Raw genomic sequence first — 18,465 nt, forward strand, 5'->3', positions numbered from 1 at the left:
ACTTAGTGTTATGTCTCCTTCTCTACTTTCCTTCCCCACTTGCTCTGCAGCAACACTTCCTTTACCTAAGGTAAAGATCCCTGTGAAGCCCAGAAATACTGTGGGGTCTGCTCATCAAGAGGCTAAAGATTGGGATGTGCTGAGTTTGAACTGCCAGGAGTGACCAGGAATAACGGTCACAAGCTGGCGGAGGGTAAGTTTAGATTAGATATTAGGAGGCGCTACTTCACAGTCAGGGCGGCTAGGGCCTGGAACCAGCTTCCAGGGGAAGTGGTGCAGACTCCTAGCCTGGGGATTTTTAAAAGGAAGTTAGATGAGCACCTTGCCGGGGTCATCTGACCCCGGTGCTCTTTCCTGCTAAGGCAAGGGGTCGGACTAGATGATCTACCTAGGACCCTTCCGACTCTAGCTACTATGAAACTATGAAACTATGAACCATATAAGGGGATCAGGTTGTACAGGCTGATGCACGTGTTTAGAAACTCTCTGTTGCCTGGCTTGATGGTGAAAGGACAATATGTGCTCAGAGTCCCTGACACCATGATCCATGGTGTTGCCATCCCCCCACTTATAATAACAGATGCTGCTTACCCCCTCAAGCCCTGGATCATGAAGCCTTATGGAGGGCATGTTACCAACCCACAGAAGATGATTTTCAGCTACCATCTCAGCAGATGCAGGATGCTGTTGAATGAGCCTTTGGCCCCCTCAAAGCATGATGGAGGGTGCTGACCTGCAGGCTAGAGCTCAAGCCAGAAAATAGAACAGTCTTTATAGTGGCAGCCTGCACGTTGCACAATATTTGTGAAACCAGGAGGAGGTTTTCAGTGAGTCGTAGGCAGACAAAGTATGGGAGACAGCGGCCAGACAGAGAGGCGAGTGGGAAGTGCACAGAACAGGACAGTATCAGCATGGAGATGCTGGTCAGGCAGCCTTTGCGTGGGATTGCCTGGCCACACATATTATGGATACTGCCGACAGCTAGCACTGGATGGTTCTTCCCATAAAATTCTTGTCTATTTACCACAGAAAACATCTGTGTCTTCAGTACATTTTGACCTGTAGTGGTGTGGGGGATGAAGTTTCGATGGAGGGGCCCGGGTGTGGAGGATCAGGCGGGGGTCCCCTACAGCCAGCTGAATTTTTCTGTGGTGACTTGAGTAGCCAAATGCCATTGGGGATTGCAGCAGGGCATGGCAGAAGAGGAAGAAGCAGCTGCCTGGCCCGGGGAAGGGGGTTATTGTTTGCAGGCTGGCAGCCGGGGGGTAGGGGCACACACTATGCAATGCCTGACACCTGGTAGCTTAGCCTCCCTGGATAGACAATGTCCTGTGAAGGGTTAATTAATCCTCTCCATGACCCAGGCAGGAGGGGTTAGGGCTGCTCGCCTGCAGGAGTGGAGTCCTCACCTTTTAGTTGCTGGAGGTTGCAGGCATTTGCCTTGGTTGTTGGGAGGACAGTAATCTTTCTAAAGGTTTCTGGGGCTTTTAAGGCTATATCCAGCCAGTTTCCAGCTATCTGGCCAGCTTCTTGGTCCCCTTTTAAGACTATTGTTGGACCCCAACTCCAGGCGGCACCCAACAACTAGGAAGACAATGATGCAATTGCTCGCGGATTCCTTTGCTCAAGGAGCAAGCAGGAAGCAAACACCAGCACACATTGCTTGCAACAGCTTTATTCAAAATAGAGACAGCTTTGGACTAGCTCCCAAAATAACCGGGGAGTTGCAGTGAGCATTAGTTCTTTCCACATTTATACACTTTGGTTCATACTCATTAATATTTACTTTACCTTTGCCTCTCCTTTGTTCCACCCGTCTGTCCTCCTATCTCAAGTTCCACCTCTGTCCTCCTATCTCCAGCTCCACCTCTGTTTACTGTTTACTTCATTAGCATGGAATTACTTATGCATTTCAATCATTTACATGCCTCTCTGCTAAGAGCACATGTTCAAGACTTTGATCCCAGCCTCTTTCAGTCACTTGCTGCTTCTTGTTGACTTCCTCTTTATCTCCAAGGACTTGCTGCTGCTTTATCTCCTGATGATAGCTGGTGGGCTGCATCTGGTTCTCCTTACACAATAAATCATGTATCCTACTGTGAAAGAGAGAGAGGGCCACAGGGGCCCAAGGAGCATGTACTAAATAGAGAATCAGCTGTCCCAGCCCCTAAGGGCCCAGCAGAAATCCTCCTTACCCAGGTGCTTTTGGAGGGGAGGGACTGGGAATTCAAACTTCAGCATAAAGAGGAGCCCGAAGCCAGTAGGAAAAGAGAGCACAGGACCGGAAGGAGTGGAACCAACCCGAGCAATGGTGCAGGGAAGCCTGAGAGGAACCTGGAAAGCTGGCAGGAGGCTCCTGCAGAGAGAGAGCTCCCTGGAGAAGACTTAGATAAAGGATTGGTGAAGTGGCAGCACCAGGAACTGACCGTGATCCAGAGGGGCACTCCAGAGGAAAGGTACCGTAAAGACCCTAAAAGGGGTGCAAGGACAAATTATCAATGGTCGACCCTGTGAAGTGAGGTGAGGGGACCGCAATGACCCCAGTACGAGGCTCATGAAAAGCTGCAGTGAAGATGGACACAAGGTGAGGAAGAAAGTGACCTCACTGAGAATTTTTTTTCTCATTGCCAAAAGAGGGGTGAAAAATAATCCAGGACAGGAGCACTTGGTTTTTTTCCTTTCTTTTTGGACAGAGGCCCTGGCCCGAACAGTGAACCCGATGGCCGAACAGTGATGAGAAGACGATTCGGTACCTGGTGGAATGGGCGAGGGTGTAGGGGATAGTGGAGCCCTCCAGAACATAGGACAGTAGATGATGACTAACTGGAACTACATGTCCAGGTACTGAATTCTACTCCCATAAACACCAAGTCATGGCAAGCAAGGACGTGGGTGTGTGGCCCTCTGGTTGGGACTCATGCCTGATGTCAGCCAGCAGGCTGAAGCCCTATGGGGATAGAAACAGAAAAAACATATATAGATATATATACTTCTCTGTAGAAGGAGAAAACAAATGGCCGGTCAGAGATCTCTATAGAAAGAAAAACAATAAGCCAGTCAGGGAGAAAAAGAAAGGAGATAACCACTTCTACCCTAAAGCCGATAGTGGCAGGAGAAGCAAAAGACTCTTGCGGGGGGGCTACTTAACCAGTTATCAAACACCTACACATTACCATATGGTTAGGAAACTGCTTGCCTAAGCGTTTTGCAATGTTACTTTTAATATCTCATTCTGCCTTGTGGTCAGCAGCTTTGCTGAGCCACAAAATAAAGCCTTTATTTAGCTGCAAATCTAGTGTTCCCCAAGACCCTAACAACTATATCCAAGTGTGCAAAGAATGCTTTTTGGAGTAAAGGAAAGGTGTCTGTTTATTACACCTTGTTTCTCAATGTGCTGAGATGCATTTACGCACCATGCCATTAGGTCTGGCACAAAGAATGGAGTGGGGGGAGGTGCAGGCTATAGCCACCCCAACATTGGACAGAGCTGTGTTGTGTGCCAGACATAGTCACGAGCATACGTGTAGGTATTCACGGCATAATACACAACTGCAGCAGGGGTTCCCACGGAAGCCTTCCCAAGCCCTGACAACTGTGGGGTTCTGGGAAATGTATTCCTGAAACATAGAAAGCAAAATGTCACACCACCACCCCTACAGGTAGTGTACATCTTCCCCCCCACACCAGCCACAACCACACACTCATCACCCCACTTTTATTATATATGAAATATAATTTTAAAATTATATTTCATATATATATTTACATATATATTAATTTTCTTACATGGGAGTTCACATGGTTTCGGGGCGTGGTAGGGGATGCTTACTGCTTGGAATGGGGGTGCCAGCCATGGGCCACCAGCTGGAGACTGAAGCTTAGGGGAGTGCAAGTGGCAGGACACCTCTTTGGGCAGGTGAGGGAGGCTGAAGGGTCCCTTCCCCCTCAGGTGGGTTGGGCGGGGGGTTGTGACATCTGCGGGTTGCCATACGGATCCCTCACTTTGGGGTATGAAGGGTCCTTCAAGTGGGTATACTGGGTGTGGGAGGGAATGAGGGAGAGGTGGGAGTTCATGTAGTTTCATGTTGTCCGCAGCTTGGCAGGGGAGACTCAGGGAGGTTTGCATGAGGCTCCCAAGGGACTGGGGGTGTTCAGGAGTGAGGAGGGAGAGGATTAGTGGAGTATTACCGGTTTACATGCGACCCCTGCTGTAATTCAGTAGGGAAGACAGCAGCAGTGTAGATTGGTTTGTGGCTCCCCCACTGGAATTTCAGGGAATTGCACACTGGGCTCAGTTTGTTTGAAAGCCTGGTACATGCAAACACTCACGTGATGCTCCAACATAGACAATTTTAAATTTTATAAACCTACTTGTAAATCACCCGTCAAGAATAGTGGGGAACAGGGGACAGCAGGGACAGAGCCCACACCCCTTCTCTCCCTGCTTTGGGTCTGACCCTGACGCTCCCTCCTCCCACTTCAGGTCTGACCCCCCGCCCCCAATTCAGTTTAGGTCTGATGCCCTTCCCTGCCTCCACCCCCTGGTTCAGGTCTGACCCCATTCCACCCCCTTCCCCTGTTTGGCTTCAACCTTATTCTCCCCTCCACCCCCATTTTCATTCACCCCTGCCCCCACTCCCTGCTTCTGAGGCCACCATGCTCTCCCTCTCCCCCAATTCAGATTCAGCCCCATTTCCCTCCCCCCGCTTCAGGTCTGAGCCCGACCCCCCTACCGGTTTGGGTCTGAACTCGCTCCACCGCCCTCCCCACATTTGGGTCCAACCGTGCTCCTCCTCCCTGCTATTTTAAGGCCAACCTCATTCCTCCCCCTCCCCTGCTCTTCAGGTCCAATCCCAGCCCACCCCCATCCCCCTGCTCAGGTCCGACGCCACTCCCTGCACAGCTTCAAGTCTGACCCTTCTCCCCGCCTTCACCCCACTTCAGGTCCGACTTCCCCCGCCTCCCCCCCAGTTCAGGCCCAACCCTTTTATTATATTAGAATTTAATTTAATCAGGATTAAACCCTGTGATGCGCACAGGTGCCCTTAAAGCAAGAACCAGAATTTGCCAGGAGGAGCTGGACTATGGCTATGGGAGGACGCCACTGGCTTAAGGGAGAAGTACTCTTCATTCCTCTCACGATGTTCTCTTTGCTTTATATTGTCATTGCACAAATGGGCAAATGTCATTGGCAACTGTGTGGTGGTTCCTGCTGAAAGCTATACACGGGGGTCCTTGACTTCTATCTGTAAACCATCTGCAAGAGGAGGTATGAAGGATGTTGTCAGCTCTGCTTACTTCAGAGTCTTGGGACCAGGATGCCTTATGAAGAAGCAGAAAATATGGTCTCCCCATCCTTTGAGACTGATATAGGGCTTTGGCACAGGGAAAATGCTGTTTATACCATATGTGGTCAAAAAGGTGAGGAAGAGAAAGAACAGTGAAATAGAATCAGGCTGCAGGCTTACTGTGGCTTATTCAAGAAGAGAATAGAAAACCTACCTATTTCTCATGATTAAACAGACTTGCACTCTAGAGATGCGGAATATGGTTTTTGGGGTAGCCATGCAAAGGGTCACGCACATTAGAGACAGAATAGGATGTGAGCTAGAACGACTTCCAATCCTGGGAACATTTCATAGTTTTGCTAACCGATGCATTCAAAAGAGCAGTGGAGATTCTAAACACTAATTAAATAGTTTTTTAAAACAATGTTTCTTACTGGTCTCTGACTCTTCTTTATAGAGGTGTCATGCCGCCCACGTTCTATCCATATCAACCGGACACAGAACGTTTGTTTTTAAATGAAAGCCAAGACATTGGATAATCTCCCAGTTTCAGGTTGTGGGTTATAGGAGGTAAAAGAGGCCCGAAGGATGAAGTGAGGGAAAAGAAAGAAAAGACTTGAACAGGTTAGATTTGGTATGCAGGGCAAATGTGCCAGAGTGCATGAAAAAACAGAGGCTCTTATGGCCAGTGACTAACCCAAAGCCTTAGTGGTTGGATTTATTCCCAAAATGTTCCACAGGGCCCTGTGTACTTCTTTGTTCCTCAGTGTGTAGATGAGAGGGTTCAGCATGGGGGTGACCAATGTGTAGAAGAGGGAGATAATCTTCCCCTGGTTTCTGGACTGGGGCTGCATGTAGACGTAGATGGCTGTGCCAAAAAAAAGTGACACCACAGCTAAGTGGGAAGCACAGGTGTTGAAAGTCTTGCGCCTGCCCTCAGCTGAGCGTATCCTCAGCACAGCAGCACCAATGTAGCTGTAGGAGACCAGGATGAGGCTCACTGGAACCACCAAGACAAGCGCACCTAAGAAGAAGAGCTCAATCTCCATGGAGGATGTGTCAACACAGGCCAATTTGATTAGAGCTGGTTGATCACAGAAAAAATGGTCAATACGGTTCTGTCCACACAGAGGCAGCTGCATAGTCATCACCGTCTGTGCCAGGGAAATGGCCATGCCACTGAGCCAGGAGCCCGCAGCCATGAGCAGGCAGAGGGGGCGGCTCATGATGGTCATGTAGCGCAGGGGGTGGCAGACGGCTGCATAGCGGTCATAAGCCATGACCACCAACAGCACGCACTCACTGGTTCCCAGTGCAAGAGCAATGAAGAGCTGGACCATGCAGCCAGCCCAGGAGATGGACTTGCGGGTGCTAAGCAAAGTTACCAGCAGCAGAAGACTTAGGCAAGTGGTGTAGCAAAGGTCCAGGAAGGAGAGGTTGCTGAGGAAGAAGTACATGGGAGTGTGGAGACGGGGGTCCAGCCAGGAGACAACAATGATGGTGACATTCCCAAGCAGTGTCAAAATGTAGCAGATTAAGATGAGTCCAAACAGCAGCAGCTCCAACCACGGTTGATCCGACACCCCCAGCAGGATGAATTCCTCCATGGCACTCTCGTTTCCCACACCCCGTGCTGCTTTGCCATAGGTCACCTATAGGAACAGAGACAGTAAGGGGAGTAATACCCTGCAGACAGGATCTTGGTGATAACCAGACATCCTGGTTTTCTCCAGTTTTAAAAAATCCCCATATTTTGGTTTTAAAAAGTTACCTCAAATCCACATTTTTCCATGATTTAACTGAACATCACTAATATATAGTTATATATACAGGTGTTTCATTTAATTCACAGAAAAATGTGAATTTGGGATTTTTTTTTTTTTTTAAACAGAGAAAACCAGGATCTCTGGTGATAACAGATATGTGAGTCTGACTGGGGGTGAGTGTTTGGGATGTTGCAACTATGAATCAATTCACTGCCTATAGATTAGCCACAAAGTGAATAAGTGGATCTGGGAAAGGCTGGAAGGCTGGGTTGTGAGTAGGGCTGTGAGGAATTTTGCCGACAGTTTTGTTTTGATGCTGTTTTGACTCATTTCAAGCATGAAACAGTGAAATTGAGATGAAGCAGGGAGCTTTGAACCAGCCTCAAAACCAAATGAGGCAAGTTGAAGTGTTTTGAAACTTTGTTAACGTTTTGAGTTTCGAAGCTCAAGATGGGCTTGCCTGCAGCGAAACAGAAACTATAGTAAGGAGAGGGAGACGGAAGGGGGCGGGGGGAAGGAGTGCTCTCATTGTTGACTGAAGCTGGCCAGTGACTGTGATCCTTCCCTGAGGTCCCTTCCAACCCCAGTGCTCTGGGGGAGGGATGGCAAAACTGCATAAAAGGCAGCATTGTTTGAACTGCCCTGCTTTCTGCCCTGGTGAGGGTGCACCTTAACATGCACAGAGTGTCACCCACCAATGTCACAAATGTTGCCTGTCAGCAGCCAGAGGTGCAGGGCCCCAGAACCCAGACTCCCCCTGCCCCTATCCCCTTGACAGCTGGCAGATTTCGTGGCTGCAGTAGGGCCTAGCAGGCCTGCAGTTTGCAACCCCTGTGCCCAAAGACAGGCACAGTCAGTTGCATAGATCTTATTTTACTCTCAAAATATGCCTTTTCCAATATGGAGCATGCCTGCTTGATGACCAAAATGAGATTCTACAAAAACAGAAGCACATTCATTCTAATATAATTGGGTCCACAATATGGCTTACACTGGTAGAAAACAATTAAATAAAAACAGCACAGTCATAGATCACATTACTACCTCGTTTAACATTTCCAGTGGGGCCCACATTTTAGTTTTGGGGCATATTCAAAAATGCAAAACAACAACACAAATTCATGAAGATTGTGGATCAGAGGGCTATGCAATCTGTCAAATGTAAGGCTGAGGACAAATGTAGAGATAAGTGGGATCCATTATAGGGATATTGATGTGGCACATCCATGTTCCAGTTCACGTGGCAGAGATGAGATTGTGTGGCACAGTGAAACTGGGCAATGCATGAAGCGCTGAATTTTGAATACAAGTGGCAGAATGGGATCCCAAACAGCACTGGTGGGATCAAAAAGAAGCGTTGCAAGTGTATAATTATATATGACACAATCATTATTACGTAATATATATATTGCAATTATGCAGGTGTATGACGGTGCTGTAACTACTCCATCACTTAGTAGACATGGTACTTGGGGAATGGAGGGTGTTAATTTTTCAGAGGCCACTTACCTATTAGACATAGATTGAGAATGGGCTGAGACACAATCATAGAAAAGTGGGGCTGAAGCAGACCTGCGGAGGTGATATCCAGTCACTCCCCTGCCTGCTCAGGGTAGGCTCATCCTTCACTAAAGCATCCCATCCTAGCCAAGACAATTCCCCCCAGTTCAGGATTTTTACTTTTCCTCCCTCCTCACTCCCCCTTTCCCCATTCTGTCTGATAGCACTGCTAACTCTATCTCTGCTATCCAAAGAAGCTAAGAGAAGGAAGGAAGGAAGAGAAAAGTCTAAGTGACAAATAGGTTGCTAAAAAGATAAACTGAGGGTTATCCAAATGCTGCATTACAATCCAAATCTTTGATATTAGTTACTCAGTGAATTTCCTGGATCACTGGTGAATCATTTGGAGAAGCCATAGCACATAGGGGTAAAGGGGAAGTGATATGAGAGTAGTGACAGGGAACAGCCCCAGATATAATATTGCTCTTTCAAACCAAAAAGGGTTCTTTGCTATTGAAGTTTGGCTAATTTTTCTTATTTAATGTCCTGATGTTGCAGGAACTGAGATGTGAACTCTCTTCCCCGACCTGCTGCAGACTCACTGTGAAATCTTAAGCCAGACCCTTCTTGTCCCACAATCTGACTCTACTATCCAAGTGCAAGAGGAGAATAGATTTTTTTTCCTTTCTCCTTTATGCAACCTTGTTTTTTCTATCAGGTTAGGGAGACATGTGAGGGACCTATAACTCTCTCCATGCTTTCCTGTGAAGGACCTCGTGCAACTGAGTTATGATTTCACGTGGACCAGGGACTGTTTCATAATGCGTGTTTGTACAGGGCTGGAAAACAGCTTAAGCTTCAAAGTACCACCCTGAGCTCAATTCAGCTTAACCGCACAAAGGATCTGTCCCACAAACAGACTGTGGGGAAGAGAGGAAAATTTGAAGGAACCACAGAGGAGAAAAACTGTCTAACATCCCAGCTTCAAGTCCTCCAAGTAGGATTCACGCACCCACCTGCACTAGTGTTAAGGCTCTGCAAGGCCACCCCACCAGAGCCGTGGGCTCTGAGTGCAGGGATCAGGATCACAGAATTGGTCCCATCCATGTGGCCCTGGCCAGTACCAGCACAGGCAGTAATGCCTTTTTCAGGAGACATCTCTGATCTAACTGCCTTTCTTCCACCACACACCCTTCATCAGGCTGTCAGTCCATCTCTCAGCCTCATTCTCACAATATAAACCCAAGTCAGGCAGCTCCTTCCTCCATTCATGCTGCTATTTCCCCTCGCCACCCCAACATCTCTGTATCCTGCACACCATTTTGAATGCTTTCCTCTGTTATCGAGGCTCACCTTCATTTTCCTCTGTTTCCAATCAGCCCAATCTCTCCTGCGCCGGCAGCTTCCAATAGCTCATAGTTTGGGGGCACAGCCTGTACCCATAATCTCTGCTTCTCTGTTCTTGGATCCTTTCATTTTTGTAGGGCTCTGGGAAGAGTCAGCTCCATGGCTGAAAGGCTTAAGGCCATCAAAGGCAGGCGGACACTTGCTGTTCTGCACCCTTTATAATGGCACAACGGTCTGGGCTGTGGAAGATCATATTGCTCTGCATATATTACTAGGGACCCGGTTTGTTGGAATAGAGGGGGATACAGCAGCTGTGAGCACTGGCCAGACAGGCAGAGCTAGGTTCAGACCACCATGAAGGTCTCCAGACCCAGTACTAAGGTCTGGTTATGAATGTGGGACCTGGGACCAGAACTGTGCATTGCAGTCGTGCAGGGATGCTCTAAATCTGTCTGAGCTGGAACAGCCTCCGAAGATCCTTCTACCGTTGATGATGGGAGCATTGGAAATGCCAGCCTGGACAGGACAAATTGCGTGAGACAGGGATGGGTGGAAAGTGCCAGAAAGTAGGGACAGAAAGGTGCAAATAAAGATATAGGTGATGAGCCAGTGGATGTATGGCAGCTACAGAGCCAGAAAGAAAGGGATGGATGTTTTAGAGAGAGAAGAGTGAAGAGGGAGCATTTACAGAAAGAGAGGGAAAAAGAGATGTGCTATAACTAAGAAGAGAGCAGAGATTGAGAATGGAGGAGAGGGAGGTGGAAAAGGTGTTGAAGGAAGAGGGAAAGAAATAAAATAGGTGGCTGAATGGAAAGAAGTCAGAAAAGAGTACGATAGATACAGAAGTGTCTTGATTAAGTTGAGGGTATATGTAGGAAGTGAGACAAATGCAGAGATAAGAAGACACAGAAGGGTAGGGAGAGGAAAGGAAAAAAGCAGATTGTGGATGAGGAGACAAAGAAATGCAGGAAGCTGGAAAGTGCCAAGCAATGACATTGAGCTGAGGTGTCTATAACTCATCTGTCCAAGAAGCTGTAGTCTATGGTGCACCTCAATCCCAGTTTCTCTCTCTCCCAGAAAAAGACTAGCCGAGCTTTGAAGCCTCCTGTATCTGATGGTGGGAGTCTCCTTCCCCCCCTCCTCCCGACTCTAACAGCCCATGGTTGGTGGAGGGGGAAAGAGGTGGAGCTGAGTGTTCACTGAAGATTTTCTTTGGCGTCTAGCTTCTGCAAGGGGTTAGGTGATGTCTAGGGGCATTTTTGGAGCCCTGGGGATGCTGCATCCCAGCTGGATCAGGAAACTCTGCCAACAATGCCATCAGGTTGGGACACCGCAGAGACAGCTTTGGAAAGTGACTTCTGAACCCCAGGCCTCTCCCACATCAGGCCTTTCCACACTGCCGGGCAAGTGGTCCCTGCTGCCGCAAACTCCCCTCGGTCCCTGAACTCATCTCCCATGTCTCACGCCTGACCTTGAGCTTGTAAAACCAGTCCAGGCCCTATGACCTATGGAGAGCCCAAGCAGTCCATATCCCTTGAACGGGTGATGAGATGAATTGGGAAAGCTGTCCGACTGCTTCTGCATTCAGAGCTAAGCACTGAGATCCATGTTCAGCGGGGCTGCCTGGAAGTGGGCGTGTGGAATCAATTCTGGGACCAGGGTGTGGGGCGGCAGGTGGGGCTGAGAGCCCAGACTCCTGGACCCCCTAACGTGCGGTTTAATCCTAATGTAATAAAGGGCTTGGTCTGTCTGTCTGTGTGTCTGTCCATAACAGTTTTGGGCAACTCTAATGCGCTGTGGGAAGGGCCAGCAGTGATTAGGTACCAGGGCTCTGCCTCCTTAGTTAGGGAGGGGGCGGCCACTGCCTCAGGCAGGGAGGCAGAAGCCCTGCTGCTCTGCGGGACGAGGTGGAGGTGGAGGAGGGCTGCAGGGAGGGAGCAGCTGCCCCAGAGGCTGCAGAAGGCGGCAGAAGCGGTGTTGGAGGGACTGTTTACATAGCTGACCCTGAAGTGGGGTGGGGGGGAAGCATGGAAACAGGCCTTGAAGCACTCCATCATTGATGATGGGCAATTGGCTACTGATTTCATAAATTTCATGGACATGAGGACTTGAAGGGACCTCATGAGTTCACTGGGTTCAGCCTCCTGCCCAAAGGGCAGAATGGGGTCAGATCACCCCAGCAAGGTAAGCATCCAAGTGTTTCTTGAAGGTCTCCAAAGCAGGTGCTTGCACTACTTCTGGGTGGAGTCTATTCCAGACTCTGGAGACCTGGGGGGCAAAGAAGTCTTTCCTGATATCCAGTCTAAAAAGCTCTTCTAGCAATTTGTGACCATTAGACCTTGTCTTCCCTTGGGGTGTCCTGCTGAACAATGTTCTCCCAGTTCCTGATGCATACGTACCCCTTATACACTTGTAGGCCGCCAACAAGTCATCATTTAGCCTCTGCTTCTCCAAGCTGAAGCGTTCCATACTTCTTAGCCTCTTCTCTTAAGGTCTTTTCATTTGACCTCTAATCATTCACATGGCTCTCCTCTGGACTCTCTCAAGCTTCCCCATATCCTTTCTAAAGTGCGGAGCCCAGAATTGGGTGCAGTAATCCAGCTGCAGCCTCACTAAGGCCGAGGAAAGTGGGAGGATGATTTCTTGTTAAAGATGCACTGGTATAGATATCAGATCAGTACCGATATATAAAGAATATTGTCTATATTGAATACTGGCCCAATGGGGCCCAAATTTGGCTGATAAATGCCCGTGCTCCACGCAGCCACAGCGCAGCACAGAACAGAGCCAGCAGCGGGGACAGCTGCCTCCAGTTGGTAAGTCAGAAAGGCAGTGGGAAGGAAAGGAGCGTGTGGAGGGAAGATCAATGCCCCCCATGGTGAGGGAGGCGACAGGGGCAGGCACTGCTCTGTCGGGCAGGAGTGGGGGCATGGAACAGAGGCACAGCTCATGGCATGGGGCCATCTCCCACCACTTCTTGCACCTGGTGGGGGGGCATGTGCCCCTGGATCTGTATGGCACAGATTGGGCTGCAGCTGTGGGGTGGAGCACGAGCTGGCATTTTTCTTGCTGGGGACTGAGCTCGGAGCAGACTCTGGTGGTGCTGGGAGGAGGCTGCAGCCACCCACAAGTTCACCACAGCTCTACTCCCAGCTCTGCGCCACCACCTGGTGCATCCCTGGCTGAACGCTCCGTCTCTACCCACTTACCAGGGAAAGCTGGGGCTATACCAGGCAGCAGTGCAGGGCTGGGAGTGGAGCTGCAGCAAAATTTGGGGTGGCTGCAGCCTCATCCCAGTGCCACCAGAGCCCACCCCCTGCAAGAAAAGCCCCATGAAGCACCAGATCCAGATCCAGCTCCATCCTATGCCACACAGATCTGGGGGCACCCCCGCCCCCCACCCTCCCAGGATACAAGCAGTGGCAGGAGCTGCCTCCACCCCACAAAACACGCTTCTGTCCTGAGCACCACCCCACCTCAGCTCGGCAGCATCTGCCCCTGTTCCTTCCTTCACCGTGGGGGCGTTGATCTGCCTCCCCACACCCTTTCCCCCTCCCCTTCCACCCCAAGCTGGAGGCAGCTGGATCAGATATCAGATCAGTATCAGCCAATATGCTTCCTTAAATATTGGCTAACAGTATCAGCCTTCAAAATCTCTATTGGTTCACACCTACTTCTTGGGTGTTGCTAGAGATGCATCGGTAGATTCAAGCCAGAGTTTTATTTGCTTTGCCAGCTGCGGCATCACATTGGTGGCTTATGTTTATCTTGTGGTCAGTCATGAGCCCCAAGTCCCTTTTGGTCATTGTTAATGAGTGTATCACTGCCAAGCCTATAAATATGATGTGGATTTTTTTCTCCCAAGGTGGAGCGCCTTGCATTTCTCTGTGTTCAGTGTCATCAGGTTTTGATCCACCCAGCTTGCAAGCCTGTCCAGGTCAGCCTCAATTGCCAGCCTACCCTCTAACATGACCACACTGGCCCATAACTTCATGTAATCTGCGAATTTAGCCAGTCTGCTTCTGACACCCATATCTGATCATTTATGAATATTTTGAAGAGTACTGGTCAGAGTAATGAGCATTGGGGGATGTCACTGGTCACCATGCACCATGCACCATGTTGATTCAGTTCCATCAACTATCACTTTCTGGGTCCAACAATGGAGCCAGTTCCCCAGCCATCAGACCATAAGGACACTCAGCTGTACAGGGATAGCACCTACTGGCCACACTCACCAAAACTGGAGGTGGGTGGCTGTTGTCTAGTAATCAGGACAGAAGGCTCTTGAGTGCTGGCCTAATTCGACATAAATGTGGTGAAATGGGATATGAGGCATTGTACTAGATGGGTAATGATGTGCTATTGAAGTTTGTTTGGATCTAAATTCTCTGGTCAACGATCTGGTGAAGGCAGGTAGTGAGTAGTGAACCTATCTTCTCCAAAATAAGTAGGTTAATACACATAACTAAATCTTTAATGCACGTCTGTCACTGAGTGCTGAACTGAACACTGCCCTGCCCTGTCTCATGGCCAAACCTTTCCTTCTGATACTGGGACTGGCCTGGGCTATGCCAAGGACCCTGATCACATGCAGTTGGAGCAATTCTACATTCTTGGTTTTTTCTCCAGTCCTGTCTTCTCTCCTGGGTGCTGGTTATGTACTGAGTTTCGTTCCCCCGGGATTCATTTCTGAATCAGTCACAAAAACATTTTAATGGTCTACCTGTCTTTTCCATGGGGCTCCTCAGAGGCTGAATCATAAATAAGAAATATTTTTAATAAGGCCCAGAGTCCCCTATTAATTGACTGTCCCGGGAGAAGAAGTCAAAACTGTAACAGTAGCATGAAACAATGTGTAATGGGGACTTCAGGCCTGAGCCAAAGACAAAGGAATGCCTGGCTCAGACCAGAGTAACAGGTTGGCATCCTGCTTGACCAACAGTACATGAGACAGCTAAAATAATCCTCTGTGTCTTCTGGTAGGCAGATCAGGGGCCCGCACATCTCAGGTCCTTGATCTTGCTCGGGCACTGTGTCCAGTCCCAGTTGTGCCCTTGCACCTTCATTTCTGTTTCTATTGTTGGATACACTGACTTTGTACTCCTACATTCCAGGTGCTCAAGGATCTTTTCCTCCAACCAAATGTCAATAAAGTCCTTAGTTTCTTCCTGAGTCTAGCTGGGGCTCCAGTTGATGAACGGATCAGCCTTCTGCTGCATCGCCTGCATACTGCTGGACTTGGCTTTCTGAGACATTAGGGAAACTGTTCCCACCCAAGAAGCTGTCAAGACTGAGGTATCCTGAAAACAACAAAGTCACTGGCATCTTGGCGGGGCTGTTATCTGTTATATGGACATGTGTTGAATTAAACTTTTTGAAAATTCCACATACTCATGACTATGACGGTGTCAACTATGTCTCAGAACTGGCAGTCAGGGCAATGTGGTCAAGCACCATTTATGAACAAAGCAATGATGACAGGCATAGCATGACCCAAATTGGCCCCCGTTGTCCATTCAGATAGCTCGATAATGTCCCGGTGACGATAACAACCAAGTGTCTGTGCGTAGCTGCTCTCCCTACTGGCCCAGCTGCCCCTAGACTTTCTGTGCCTCCTAATCAAGGGCACTGTGTCCTTGACTGCCAGAACCCCAACTTTTTTCATAATGAATGAAATTAATGATGGAATTATATGGGGGGCAGGGGCACACAACTCGTTCTAACAGGTTGCGGGCGGGAGCAGGGTGCAGGGTGCTGCAATGCTCATCCAACACTACAAATAATGCGTAGATTCATAGATTCATAGTTTCATAGTTTCTAGGGTCAGAAGGGACCTGAGTAGATCATATAGTCTGACCCCCTGCCATGGCAGGAAAGATTACTGGAGTCAAATGACCCCAGAAAGGTGTTCATCTAACCTCCTCTTAAAGACCCCCAGAGTAGGGGCCAGCACCACTTCTCTTGGAAGTTGGTTCCAGACCCTAGCTGCCCTGACCGTGAAGTCACGCCTCCTGATATCTAACCTAAATATACCCTCTACCAGCTTGTGACCATTATTCCTGGTCACTCCTGGCAGTGCTCAGGGCAACAGGGACCCCCCCCCAGTGCCTGCTGGTCCCCCCTGACTAGTTTGTAACAGACCACTAGATCCCCCCTGAGCCATCTCTTCTGGAGGCTGAACAGGTTCAGGTCCCGTAGCCTCTTCTCATAGGGCCTGCCCTGCTGCCCCTGATCATAAGAGTGGCCTCCTCTGGACCCTCTCCATTTTGTCCACATCCTTCTTGAATTGCAGTGCCCAGAACTGGATGCAGTACACCAGCTGCAGCCTGACCAGTGCCATATAGAGGGGGAGGATCACCCCCTTGGACCTGCTCGTGATGCATCTGTGGATGCACGACAAGGTACGGTTGGCCTTCCTGACTGCATCCCCACACTCATCTTCCCCTTCCCCCGATGAGCCTAGTCATGTGTCAGGCCATCGCGCTGGACAAGAGGGTGGCCATGTCCATCATGAAACTGGACACCCCGACCAGCCCGTGTCACATCACAAACCAGTTTGGCATGGTACCTTGGACAGCCAGGCTGGTGACTCGTGAGGCATGCCAGCTGCTGCAGGACATCACGGTGAACAACTGTATTTGCCTTTGTAACCCCCTGGAAGTTATTGATGGCTTCAGTGCTATAGGGTTCCCTAACTGTGTGTGGGATTTAGACAGCACATACATCACTGTGCAATCCCACCTGAGGTGGGAGAGCTGTGGGGAATGCTCATTCCCATATAGGAAGGGATTTGCCTAGGTGATCCTGTAAGCCATGGTGGATCACTGTGGCTATTTCATGAACATTTATACAGGGTGGGCAGGCAGTGCGCATGATGTGCTTGTGTTCAGAAACTCTCCGCTGCCTGGCTTGATGGATAAAAGACACTATGAACCTGGAGTCCTCAACACAGTGATCCATGATGTTGCCGTTCCACAACTTACAACAGGCGATGCTGCTTACCCCTCAAGACCTGGATCATGAAGCCTTATGGAGGGCACATTACTAACCCACAGAAGATGGCTTTCAACTACCATCTCATCATGGTCCTGATGGTGTACGCATCACCACAACCACCACCACCACCATCAACACCACAGGTGTCATACATCTTCCCCCCAAGCTTCCACAACCATCACCAGCAATGTGGATGAGAAGGTGAACCACCCACTCCTCACCTCATAAAAATGTAAATGTGTATATTTATAGATAAAAATTATACTTCATATACATTTAAATGTATATTTATTTTCTTTCCTGGGGGTTCACATAGTTTGGGGTGCAGCTGGGGATGCATACAGTGTGGATTGGGGGTTCCTGCCAGGGACCGCCTGCTGGAGACCAGAGCTTAGGGAGGTGCAAGTGGCAGGGCACCTATTTGGGTTGGTGGGGGAAGCTGGAGGGTCCCCTTTCCCACGGGTGGGTTTGGGGCTTCGTGCCATGGGGTGATGATGACCACGGGTTACCATAGGGATCCCTTGTTTGTGAATCAGAAGTGTCCTTTAAGGGGGTATAGCGGCCGAGGGAGGGGATGGGGAGAGGTGGGAGTTTATGTGGTTCCAGGGTGTCCGCAGCTTGGCAGGTAAGGCTCAGGGGGGCTAACATAAGGCTCCTGGCGATGGGAGTTCAGGAGTGAGGAGAGAGATTAGTGGTGTATTAGTGATTTACATGTGCTCCCCCTGCTGTAGTTCAGTAGGGAAGACAGCAATGGGGTCGATTGGTATATGGCTCCCCCTGCTGGATTTTACAGGGAATTGCACATTGGGCTTAATTCATTCAAAAGCCTAGTACATGCAAACACTCACACAACACTCTCAGATAAACAATTTAAAATTTTATAAACCTATATAATTTAATGAGGATCAAATCCCGTGATGTGTACAGGCACCCCTAAAGCCAGAAGCAGAACATGCAAGAAGGAGCTGGACTCTGGCCATGGGAAAAGGCCACTGGTTTAAGGCAGAAGGAGTCTTCATTCCTTTCACGATGTTCTCTTTGCTTTATATTGCCATTGGACAAATGGGCAAATGTCATAGGCAACTGTGTGGTGGATCCTACTGAAAGTTATGCTTTGGGATTCCATGACTTATAGCTGCGAGCCATCTTCAACTGGAGGTATGGAGGATGTTGTCAACCCTGCCTACCTCAGAGTCTGGGGATCAGGATATCTTATGAGGAAGCAGAAAATACGGGCTCCCCATCCTTTGAGACTGATATAAGGCTTTGGCCCAGAGAAAATGCTCTCTATACCGTATTTGGGCCACAAGGGAGAGAAGAGAAAGATCAGCAAGGTAAAATCAGGCTGCAGGCTTACTGTGGTTTATTCAAGAAGAAAATAGAAAAACTACCTGTTTCTCATGATTAAACAGACTTGCACGCTAGAGATGCGGAATATGGTTTTTGGGGTAGCCATGCAAAGGGTCAAGCACATTAGAGACAGAATAGGATGTGAGCTAGAGCATCTTCCAATCCTCGGAAAATTTCACAGTTTTGCTAACCAATGCATTCAAAAGAGCAGTGGA

The 18,465-nt window shown here is 49.0% G+C and overlaps 1 protein-coding gene across 1 annotated transcript; it reads right to left on the reverse strand.

The window, feature by feature from the left end:
* Positions 1 to 5,980: 5,980 nt before the first annotated feature.
* Positions 5,981 to 6,910, reverse strand: LOC149852791 (olfactory receptor 2B8-like). Its single transcript, XM_090028421.1, has one exon. The coding sequence runs from the start codon at positions 6,893 to 6,895 to the stop codon at positions 5,981 to 5,983; it is 915 nt and encodes a 304-aa protein (XP_089884547.1). The 5' UTR covers positions 6,896 to 6,910.
* Between the last annotated feature and the right edge of the window lie 11,555 nt (positions 6,911 to 18,465).

Source organism: Crocodylus siamensis, chromosome 15 (genome assembly GCF_052110815.1).
Source record: "Crocodylus siamensis isolate JL-2025a chromosome 15, ASM5211081v1, whole genome shotgun sequence".
Classification (NCBI taxonomy): Eukaryota; Metazoa; Chordata; order Crocodylia; family Crocodylidae; genus Crocodylus; species Crocodylus siamensis.